This window comes from Quercus suber, unplaced genomic scaffold (assembly GCF_002906115.3).
Source record: "Quercus suber isolate HL8 unplaced genomic scaffold, Cork oak 2.0 scaffold_141, whole genome shotgun sequence".
In the NCBI taxonomy this organism is placed as follows: Eukaryota; Viridiplantae; Streptophyta; class Magnoliopsida; order Fagales; family Fagaceae; genus Quercus; species Quercus suber.
The window spans coordinates 758,199-770,437 of record NW_027069602.1 but is presented as its reverse complement, the minus strand read 5'-3'; the positions used below and the strand labels follow the sequence as shown (position 1 = coordinate 770,437).

The window sequence follows — 12,239 nt, the reverse complement described above, 5'->3', positions numbered from 1 at the left end:
AGAGAGAGATATGGAGGCGGCGATTAAGAACATAGATTGTCAAAACCAGATCCAGACGGCATATCAAGTGGCAATTAAGTAAGTGGTAGCGGTGGCAGATCGTGGGGCTAAGTAGTGGTAGATTTTGTGTGTGAAGCATAGGCAGTCTTTTTCCTTTAGGTTTGGAGAGTGAAGAAGAATAGTGAGAGTTTTTGAGGCTACGCAACGGCAACTACTAGATTTTATTTGGCCTTATTTTTATGATTTTTCAAAATTTTATTCATGGGCTTTGTATTTCTGAAATTAAAGACTGAATTTTTTTTTTCCTGAGTTTAAGCTGGGCTTCAATAAAAAGGGTCAGGTTTGAAGGAATTTTTTTTTTTTTCCAGGGGGTGTGCAAATTTGTATTGTCAAGGGTTCAAAAAATTTTAGTAAAAATATTATATATATAAAAAAAAATTTGGGTCAGGGGGTTCATTTGAACCCCTTGACTACAATGTAGAGCCGCCCCTGAGCGTGTTATATGTACCATGATATATTCACTTTACTTCTCTTATTAGTTATTACCAATAAATAAAATAAAATATTTTTAAAATAATAACATCTGACAAAGTAAAAGTATACTTTCTTCTTCTTGTCCTGTTTGTTAATTTTTTAAAGTGTCTAATGCATTTGTTCTCAATTATTATGGCATGCAACCAACTGACCAACAAGGCAAAGAAATAATTGAAATATTTAAAAACACATGTATATGCCATTTTGTTCTCAGTTATGCCACACGACGAGACATCAATAAAATAAAATAAAATAAAATAAAAAAGACAATCTATCTAGAAGACTACAACGGGTAAAAAAAGATTGGAAATTTTGGTGTATAAAAAATCATATAATAATGATAAATTTGTGACTTGGAGGTAGAGGACTACAACTTGGTTTCGTCGGCAACAATCAGTTGGCAACTGGCCTCAAACCATGATAACTTGTGTGTGGAGGTTTAAAAGCCAAGTATAATAGTATATATGTCGAGTGAGAGTTGTTGGTTAGGTTGAATGATGACAAAACTAAGAATGCTTCATGGATTTGGTGAGGGTAGACATATAATATTGTACCCCACTAGTCCACCGGACTAGCCCAATGAATTAGGCAATGGATTGACTTCTCAGCCCATGGATGCCCATTGGGCTAGCCCGTTAGCCTACAATATATAATAAAATAATTAGTATTATGCCTGTACGATACACGACTTAATAAAAAAATATTTTGATAATATAACTAAATTTAATAACAAATAAAATGAAAAAAAGAATTAATTCAAAATTTAAGATTAAAAAATAAACTGTAATTGTACACTTAAAAGATAAATAAAAATATAATACTCTAACTTAATGTAACATTCTAACTAATAAATAAATATAACATCCTAACTTAAAGTAATGTTTATAATTGTATTGTGTTTTAGCCTTTAAGAACACATATATTATTATTTTTTTATTATAAAAAAACACAGATATTAATATTACACATGAAAAAATAATGAATTCAATAATTGAAATAGTTGAAAACAAAATTAAGCCAAAACCTCAATTCATTAATGAAAAAATATCCAAATTTTAGAACTTAAAAAAAAAATTTTGGAGTTAAGTAAAGATAGACTTACATAGAAATTTAGACAGATGGATTCTCTCGTATCCAATTTCATGTTTGACCGTAAATTTTGCTTTTAATTAAAGAATATAGATTACATGGAACAAAGCATCAAACAAAAGCCATAACAAATTAAATCCATTATAAAATATTGATGTCAACAACAAATAATCATGTAATAAGAAATTAAAAAATACAAATATATTGCTTGCAATATTGACTTCTAAAAAAACACTAAAAGGTGTGATCAAACATAGAATTTCAGCCCTATCTATAAAACTTGTTAATAAAATCATATTATATATAATAAAAGGCAACAAATACACAAATTTATTCAATTTGATGAAAGGAAGAAAAAAATACCTACAAGGTTGTAGGTAGGGCGGAGAGGAGAAAGGAAGAATATAGCAAATAATTGTAAAGTCCATAGTAGAAATAATGAAAAACAAAAACTGTGTGTATATATAGTGGGAATTTTAGGTTATGAGAAAATGATATGAACAAAAAAAGTAGTTTAGGTGAAACGCAAATACTTTATTTTTAGGAAAAAGATGACATAAGATGCAAATTTATCCCAAAAAAAAAAGTAGAAAAAAAAATGCAAATTTGACCTTTTTTTTTCTTTTACGTTTTTTTATCTCTCCTTTTTATTACATTCTATCCTTAAGTAATTCTATTCTATTGATTTTAGACTTTGTTGATAACATTTTAGATAGACACAACTGTTATAGTTGTAAATCAAATACAACTTTCTTTCATTATTTGATTTGTCATATTTATCCAAAAAATATGTATATATCTATTCTTAAAATCTAAAAATTTATTAAAATTTTTGCAATTTAGTGAAGCCACTTGGCACAACTACGGCGTCTAAGTCTAACTTTTATTATATATAATATAATATGATTTGAGGAGTGTGGGGCAACCTGCAATATATAATAAAATAATTTAAGGGGCTAGAACATGAGACATGAGAGGGGAAGATGTAAGACCAAACACCTCTAATCACTAGGATACCAAAAATGGTTATATTAAGTTATGCTTAATTAATATATATTTTTCTACTTACTTTGAGAGAGAGAGAGAGAGAGAGTTAAAACTCAAAGTAAGTAGAAAAATGTATATTAATTAAGCATAACTATTGTCATGGGAGAGATTAATGCCCTTGAATAAAATATGCGGGGAGGCTAAATTGAGACTCAACATTGGGCTTCAAGGTATAGGGACCCGACCAAACCAACCAAATCTGACCGAACTAAAGCCTAGAAAGCAAATCCAAATAGCCTGGTCGGTTGGATACGGGTTTTCTTCCTCTGAAAATCGAAACTTTGGTTCCGGTGGCAGGTTAAAGGATTAGAGACCCGTATAAATCAACTCGATCGAAGTATATTAAAATTACTTTTAAATTACCCCCCATCCCCACCCCTCGGTTTCCTCTCATTGGTACAAAATCTACCACCTTATCTTTAAAAAATATATTTTGTTCAGCCCTCATAGTGTTTAGGCAAAGTGATAAGGTTTAAGATTTTTTTCCCATGTGTCTTCCTCTCATTGGTAGAAAATCTACCACCTATCTTCAAATTTTTTTTTTTCACTTCTCACTAGTTTCTAGGTAAGTTGTATGCAATTATCTTACACTTTTCCTACATGCAAAATAAAAAACAACAACTCAAACTAAAAATAAAAACTTCAGATCTCTCTTTCTCTCTCTCTAGTTTTCACTTTTCACTTTTCACTTTTCAAGCTCTCTCTAGTCTTCACACTCCTCTCCAACCGTCTTTGTCATCACCATGTCGCTACCTCACTTTCTTTCCTCTACGGTCAAATGGGTTTAGTCTCAGTATATTTTCTTCCTTTCTCATCTCTCTTTTTTCTCTATTTTGATATATGAGTTTATCATTTGTTCAAATCACTTAAAACTCAAACATTTATAGTAATTGATTTGATTTGTTTGGTCATAGATTTGAGTTATTACTTATCAAACTCGAAACATTAGCTTAAAAATTTGAAATCCTAACACATTTTTATTTTGTTTATTTGATTGATCATTTGTTTGATTCTTTTGTTAATATTTTTTGATTCATTTTGTTGCCCAATTTGTAGCCCAGACTTTCCAAACCGACGATTCCAACTTGCCCAACTGATGACCCAAAACGTTGGGTTGGACCAATATGTTCGGTTAAGTATGAGTCCAATTTTCAGTCACCTAACTTAATCAAGTCGAGTATAGGTTAGCTCCAAACCCAAACCGACCTATGGACAACCCTAAGTGCAGCCCAAAGGCTTTTGGTGTAGTGATAGGGTCTATCCAAACAAAAAGAAAAGGCTACACCTTAGCAAGAACAACCGCAGGGCTCAAGGAAACATTTTGTGATGATTAGTAAATACAAGGATAACTCTATTACAACAAACACAAAAAATAAAATAGTCCAACGGTAGAGTAGAATTAGATTGACGGTCCAACGGCCAATTATTAAACAAATTCAGATAAGTGTCCACATCAGAAAATTATTATGTTCCTTGATTAAGAGGGTCTTGAGTACTTTTTCCTACTACCATATCAACATGAGGGAAAAACTCTATTGTCACAAATACATTATATTAGTCAATGGAAAAAAAGGGTAAAAACTAGAGGTTCCATGACTATAAAAAAAAGAAAGATGGCAATTTAGTATGGAATGAAGGGAGAAAGAGAGAGTCTAGCTTAATGCAACAAATATTTAACCAAGATTCTTATAGAAAATGCATAATGGGTGGTGAAGGCTACTTTCAAGTGAGTTGGTGAATAAATGTATGGTGATACAGAAAGGAAAAGGTAGAGAGAGACTTAGCTATTTTTGGCCATTAGTGATGAAAGACTGCTTATAACTAATTGGGGAATATTTATGATGTTGGGATTTGTTAAAAAGGAAAGGAATGTGTTGTGGATAGGTGAATATGGATTTTATGGATTGCGAGAGGTTATTTATGGGCTGGAAGTGTAGATCTACAAGCTAAAGGGGGCTTATTTATGAACAAAAGGCTGGAAATAACAAGAACGACATCTAATTTAAGAGAGGTTGGTCTATCTTGGGAGAGTTAATGGGGGTTTTCTTTTTTAGTGGAGCTTAGGGGGTGATTAGCAAGGGTTAAAAAACATTGGGTCTAATTAGCAAGAAGAGTGTTACAGTATTTAACCTAGGATTTGGCTAAAACTGGGGTGATTTCATTTTGAGATTTTTTTTTCTCTTTTGAGTAATATCAGTTGGAAGTGAATATTTGGTTAATCTTGCATTAAATGTTGAGATTCTCGGGATTGATTACAACCAATGAGGTTAAGGCAAGTATTAGGATCAAATCTTGGCTGCTGCAACTGAGATTTGAGCCCCAAATAGTAGGACTTGTCACCCCAAGCCAGGTGTCAATTTTTTTGCCTACTTTAAAGGGTTCTATTAAAGATCTATTTATGCCTTCCAACCACATTTCCCTAAACTTCTCATTTTCGGGTTCATGGGTTTGAAACTTGAATTGATTCTTAGACATATTTGGCACTTAGAGAGTTGGTTTGCTGGACCTTAAGTAATTTGGTCATGGCTTCCTTCTGCTGGAACTATAACTTGGGGAAAAGGATGAACATTTTTTGTCCATCAAACTTTAGGTGCTAGCCCAACCCCTGAGAATTGTTCACGTCAGGAGTGCTAGTGGCAACAGGATTGATGGGACATGTAGTGAGCTCTTGATTTGGTTTAGGAGTTTGGTTCTTCTCGAGGAGCTATCCAATTGAGTCTTATTAGAAATGAACTGAAGGGAAGCTGTCCAGCCAGCTTAGCTACTTGCTTTGAATTGTTTTGGTTGGTATTTTGGGTTGGGCTTGGCCTTGAGGGCTGAGCACTTCAGTTGGGCCTTGCTTTTGTGGTTCTCTCCACCTGGGCTTGTTCCTTTTCTATCGTTTCTTGGGTTATACAATATGGAAAATGTTGCCACATATTGCTATGGGTGTTTTTTTTTTTTTATACTCCTCATGGGTTTTTATTGTTAGTAAAAATATAATGTATTCTTTGGTTAATGAATATTTGTAATTTGTTTTGGGTAATAATTTGCAAGGCTTTAAAATAATAGTATTTGACATAAGCTTAATTATTTCAAAATGCTTTGTAAATAATATTTACTATAAGGTTTTTAAATAATGACCTCCATGGTTCTTTTGGGAATAACATTTGCCATGGGTCTTAATAGAGGCAATATCTTCTCATAAAAAAAGAAAAGAAAAAAAAAAGAGGCAATATCTATGGGCTTTAAATAAGACTCAGTAAACATGATGTTCTCATGAGATTCTAATAAATGATGGGTTTGTAGGATGCATAACTACCATGGTGTTGAAAGTAAAAAATTATGAATATAAAATAAGGGCAAGATTTAGGTACAATACTTAGATGTTGTTCCTTAAGTTACTTTCTTAAGATTCTGCTATGTGGATTTTTTCTCATGGCCTTCTATTAAATAATCATAGCCTTCTATGAGCTTTTTATAAAATGATTGCTATGGGTTTTGAAAATAGATAATTACCATGAGTTTGTAATATGATTTAAAATAATTATGGTTATGGCTTTAGGAACTTAAATAATCTTATTTATCAAGAATTGTTTATCATTGGGTTTTAAGTAAAATACTTATGATATAGTATTTGCTAAGTATTAATAACCTTAATCTTTTGATAAAATAGTGCCGAGTGGTTAGCTTGGACTTTTGATGTTACCAATAAGAATTGGGTTTTGATGATGCCATGTAGCAATGTGCTTTGATAGTGCTAATAAGAACTGAGCTTTTCATGTTGCCAATAAGAATTGGACTTTAATGATATCATGTGGCAATGAGCTTTGATAGTGCCAATAAGAATTGAGATTTTTATGGTGCTATAAGAATTGGGCTTTTATAGATATTTTGCAATGAACTTGAACCATGGGCTTTGATCGTAGGATTTGAATCCAATTGATAAAATAATTTGGCCATGAGTTTGAACCACAAGCTTTGTTAAATAATGATAATAGAATTAAATAGGATGCAAAATACTGAGCTTTTTGTAATGGTTTACATTTGTAGCCCAATCTAGTGATGTGATGGGAAATATTTATGGGCTAACTTGATAATGGGATAAAAGATATTTATGGAGGCCTAATAATAATTTATCGATGATATTTGAGATTTTTTATTTTTTTTTTTGGTGTGAATGGGTAATGTTAATATCGAATAAAAATAATACACGTGGCGGGTATGAAAAAAAAAAAGATTAAGGAGGTGTTTGGTTCGTTGTAATGTGCCCTTGATGTGATGTACATTAAGATGATGTGACATTAAAGTTTTTGGTTTATTTTATTTTTTCTAACATTACCATAATTTAAAATTATAAAATATATCAAATCATCTTAATCTCATCACCTTCTTAAACAATGTAATAATAGATTCTTGTATTGAGATTACATTAATGTAAGATTATAATGATGTAATATCACGGCGAAGCAAATGCCCCCCAAGGGTTGTGATGGCACTAAATTATTTGACTCTTCACTCTAGCAGGGGCACATAACTCAAATTGCAGCATTGTAGCTCAATGAGAAAAGGGCTAAATCTAAGTTTGTTCCTTATTCTCCTGCCCATCTTGCAATACAACCTTCTCCATTCAATGGATTATTATATTGATTTTAGAGAGGGAAGAAACTTGCACATTACAAATGAAGTACAAAAAAGTAATATTGTAAATTTGTTTAAAGTTCGTAACAATAATCCATGGTTTTGAAACCTGGATCGTTTAACGAAGAAGTTCAAGATTTTGAGGTTGGACTGGGATTCAATTGAGGTCAAATTGTGATGTGTCATTTAATTTTTAATATATTTGATACTTAAATTGGTTTATATTTATTAATTTTTCATTCCTGACCAATAAGACGTGCGTGGCCCAATGGTTCTTGCTGAAAGCAGGTTCAAGTCCTGTTAGAAAAATTGTGACATGGATGAACCGGATTCTTGTAAAACCAGTCCTTAGACCGATTCCTGGTTAACGCGGTTCCTGGATAGTCTTGTATAACATTGGTTCTCAAGAAATTAAGAATCTTCAAGATTCAGGGCTGCCAAACGTATTCTGCCATGCTAAGCTTGATGTGGAGAGCCTAGTTTCATTAGATGGTGGAAATGTGTTTTAGAGTTATTGTGCTTGAGCTCCTAATTATTTGTATACCATAAACTTATTTATTTATTTATCCTTAGCAAAAATGTCACGTGTGATTTAGAGAAGACGATACTACATCTTATATGGATGATGTTTTTGTTAAATTTCTATTCTCTATTCCTTTCAATTTCTATCATTTGTTGTTGAATCAATAAATTGTTTATTTTTGTTAGGCATTGGAATTGTGATAGAATTTTGGGAGATTTGGTTATTAATCTAAGTAAGTGAGAGCCAATTCAGGGTTTGAGTATATTTTCTTGGGGGTCAAGCTTAGGTCCAGTGTCTAGTGGCATTGAACCCGTTGAAATGATGACATATGTCTATGTTTGAATACGTTTCACCGTCTGATTAGGTCCAGTGCACTGCACTAGACCTAAACTAAGTTCTTTTCTAAAATAGCACCTCAGCTATTGCTTGTTTTGGTGTTTATTTATTCTAGGCAAATTCACAAGGACTTGGTCACTTTTGGACAATGTGGTCCCTATTCCCTACCACTAGATAATGTGACAAATTAAGATTCATATACTTTGATGGAAACCATGGTGCGTTTTCACTTAAATATATTTCATAACTTCTACAAGGATGTATCTCATGGAGCAGTTCCTTGAGACCATCCTCTCGCTGCATGTGAGACCCACAAATGTTTGAATCTCACCTACTATGAGAGGGTGGTTTTATAGTCACTCAAAATAGATTAATTTATGCAAAATAATAGTGAGAAGAACCCATACTTGAACTGGATATTAAACCTGAAAATGTCAATGAATTGTAACTCAAATGTCACTTACATCCTCCATTAAATACGGTTGTATGGGATGATGAGTGAGATTGTTGATTCTTAGCTCGTAGAATGTGTTAGATAAATCACCAATTAAAAAAAAAAAACGGTGAAATCAACCCTATGAGAGCTGAAGTTATTGTTGTGCAAGTTCCAATTTTAGGGTAGTTTTTGTTAGCGCTACAATTTTTCATGTAGAGATAAGATGTCAAAATGGTTAACTTACTTGATTCACTGAAAAGAGATCTCATGTATCGGATATATGTATCTGTTCTCTCACACCATATGAGTCCAACATGATTGTAGGATCCACAAATTATTACTACCCATTAGAGGATCTTCATCGGGGTAAAGCTAGGGAAATGCAAGCTTCTCTTCTAGACAATCAGAGCATAATACATGGGGAAAAAACAACTCTGATTGAGTTTCACATTCAGGAAAAAGGTTCCAAAAATGTGGACCAGAGAATATCAAAGCTGTTTTCTATTGAAAATTTAAAGGTGATCTGTATTCATATGAAAGACCCTATAAGATGTCAAAGCAAGAAACATTGAGTACACACATTCTTATATTCAATCCAATCTTCTCAACAAGTATTCAACCTGAACTTGCTTTGTTAGAGGCATGATCCATTCCCCATACAGATTGGCAACTAAACTTGGCTTGATTTTGTATACAGGATCAGCCACATCTTCCCCCTGGTTGACCGTTACATCTTGCCCAAATGTTTTAGCCTTCATCTCTACTCTTTTCTTAATTGCTGCTTCCACTGTTTCATATGTCAACAATTCCATCAGTTGAGCCCTGTCCTGCAAGACCACATTTCCCCAGCAAAAGGGAAAAGATAATGTGAGAAAACCAATCACTGGCCAAATATAAAAAAAAAAATCAGAACACGATAGGGACTAACTTGTGCTCTAATGGCATCCTCATATGCAGTAGGGGACTCTCGAAATTTTGCCTCCGCAACAAATTTACCATAGTGGATTCTCTTGGAAAGCACCTGCAGTAAGTGTCCAACATCAGCCTAAAGTCAAGGTTTTACATGCAAAATATGGAAGGTTACCAATAATCCAAAATCTCACAAATGTCAATTAATCAGCAATTGAGAACTGAACCATTATAGCATAGCAGCACTGACACAGAGACTTAAAAGAAAAATCCAATATAAGGAGATAAGAGAATGCATAGAGGCAAAGAAATAGTAAGTTTTAGACTATGCAAAAGGGGAATAAATTAACCCATCAGTTTCTTGAAGGGTACAATAAAAGATTATTTCAAATGCATAAGAGATATTTTTAACTGCTAGACAATCTACTTTTATTACTCCATTGAGGACAGAAGCAATCCTTTTGAGCATTCTTCATTGGCTCTTATCTATTATCAAAGCAGCAGGAAGAGGCCAGTTCATATCATCACACAGGTATTTCTCCATCCCACCATAAAAATTAGTTATAGACTACTTATAGTTGATAATAGAGCAATAGTCCAATGACATACCTGTAGACAAATTGTGTCACAAACAGCAGCTGACCCACAATTACCATCATCTCCTGCTTTGACCAATCTTGGAAGAAGATCTCTAAAATACATATTCCACACCTTATTGTTTATATTGATTGAATCAGCACAGGGACGCAACACCTAGATGCATATTAGAAAAAGAGACCAAATTAGTGCAAGAATATTGAAGCAAACAAAAATGTTATCTAAAGAGATCTGAAAAAGGTTGGCAGCTCATCATTTTAAATTAGACAGAGTTAAAAGGCATGTGCTAGTTTCTCTTCTGATTTGTCATAACGTTTCTTTCCCTTCATGCAAAAATTACAACCAAGAGATGATCTTATAACATAAAGTTCTACAAATGCACTCACCACCTTCAAGACTAAAATAGAATATCCAAAATAGCTAGATCTCTACACCAAAATGAACTTCCACATATTAATTGACTATCTCAAGTCAAGAACAGAACTTGAAAATTTTGACTGTGTCAACATGCTAACAACATTAGCCTATGGACTAGTGATGTTCAACAAAAACAAATTAATAAGTTAATTTTTACTTGGTATATCTGAGTTCAATAAGCTTTTGGCAGTTAACTTGGTATGCCCTTACCTAGAGTATTTTGACAATTTACTTCTAGTTATTCAATGCCTTCAAGGGATACCATGGAATTCTAAATTCAAAATTTGACAGCCAAAAATGTTCATTTCATATATGAATGTCTAATTATTTTTCTTTTTTAATTAAAAAGGAAAAAAAAAAGAAAAAAAAGAGAGGAAAGAATAACTACAGATCTATCCTCTAGGTAGGAGCCCTCTCTTGTGGAGTTGTCAGAAGATTCCTCAGGGTTCCAAATAGATCAGGCTGATCTCTAGGTCATTGTGAATGACCAGAAAGGAACCCAATGGAACTAGACATCATAGAACACCTACAAACCATGTTTAAAGAAGAAGATTGCTATACGGAACTTGAGGAGTGAATGAATAGTTTGGTAGGGAGGTTCCTCACCACTAAGCCTTTCAATAGAAGGGCAGCAAAGAATACTATATGTCCTTCTTGGGTGCTAGGAAATAATTTGAAGATTGTGGAGGTTGGACTTTGGAGACAACCTTTTCCAGTTCAGGTTTAAATTAGGAGTTTAAGATGCAAAGGATTATTGATAGTGGATAACATGGCCGCCTATTCTACAACATAATATTAATATATCTGCTAATGCAGTAATGTTATGTATTTCTCACACCTTCAAAGCCACATCCCCGGCAAATATACTACATAAAGAAGTTGTTGTTAACAACCTAATTGATAATGATAAGAAATGGTGGAATTCATCTCTAATATGAGAGATTTTTAGTGAAGAAGAAGCAGATATAATTCTCAAAATTCCATTGGCAAAGAAGAGTGATAAGTAAATTTGGGCTTTTGCTAAGGGGGCCACTTCTCTGTTAGAGCGCATATCACCTTGCCTTCAATAGAAACAATATGATGCCCGAAAGCTCTAGGGGAATGGATACATGGCAGATATGGAAGGTCCAATAAGCTCAAAAACCCCAAATAAAATCAAGAGTTTTAATAGGAGAGCTTAGTCCCCTCCAGATATAGGTTAGTTTAAAGTGAATTGTGATGGAGCTACTTTTCAAGGACAATGACAGTCTGGCATGGGATTGATAATCCAAGATCACTTGAGGTTTGTTCTTTGAGTGATCATGGTAGCTCAGTGGTTGAGGGGGAGGAAGCAGAGGCCTTTCCATGAGTACGACAGTGATGTTTGCTGTTGAAATGGTTGTTTGAGAGGCATGCTTTGAAGGAAACTCAGTTGGGTTAACTTTGGCTCTAGAACAGTCAGAAGAATTTATCTTACAATTGGGTATGAAGGGAAGGCAATAGTGTAGCACACTCATTAGCCAAAAATGTGAAAGATGTAATTCAGGAGTCAGTATGGGTAGAGGTTTCAGGGGACCAGCTAAGGTCTGATGTATTTGTTTTGCTAATGAATAAAAAGCAATTTCTACATTATTATAAAAAATTTATTAAAAAAAAAAGGAAAAATATTTGCAAAGAAGGGGTGAAGGTGCACAACCCAATTACACAAGGTGTGTAAAGATCAACCCTCACCCCTTCCCCCTCCCTCCCCCC

At 33.5% G+C, this 12,239-nt stretch overlaps 1 protein-coding gene across 1 annotated transcript in view; it reads right to left on the bottom strand.

The window, feature by feature from the left end:
- Positions 1 to 9,071: 9,071 nt before the first annotated feature.
- LOC112015752 (chorismate mutase 3, chloroplastic) overlaps positions 9,072 to 12,239 on the bottom strand; it is a 6,163-nt gene continuing 2,995 nt past the window's right edge. Inside the window, exons 2-4 of the mRNA XM_065776741.1 lie at positions 10,104 to 10,247; positions 9,514 to 9,606; positions 9,072 to 9,412 (exon numbers count right to left, since the gene is read on the bottom strand). Coding sequence (XP_065632813.1) covers positions 9,176 to 9,412; positions 9,514 to 9,606; positions 10,104 to 10,247 — 474 coding nt within the window. The 3' untranslated portion in view covers positions 9,072 to 9,175. The remainder of the gene's footprint in view (positions 9,413 to 9,513; positions 9,607 to 10,103; positions 10,248 to 12,239) is intronic.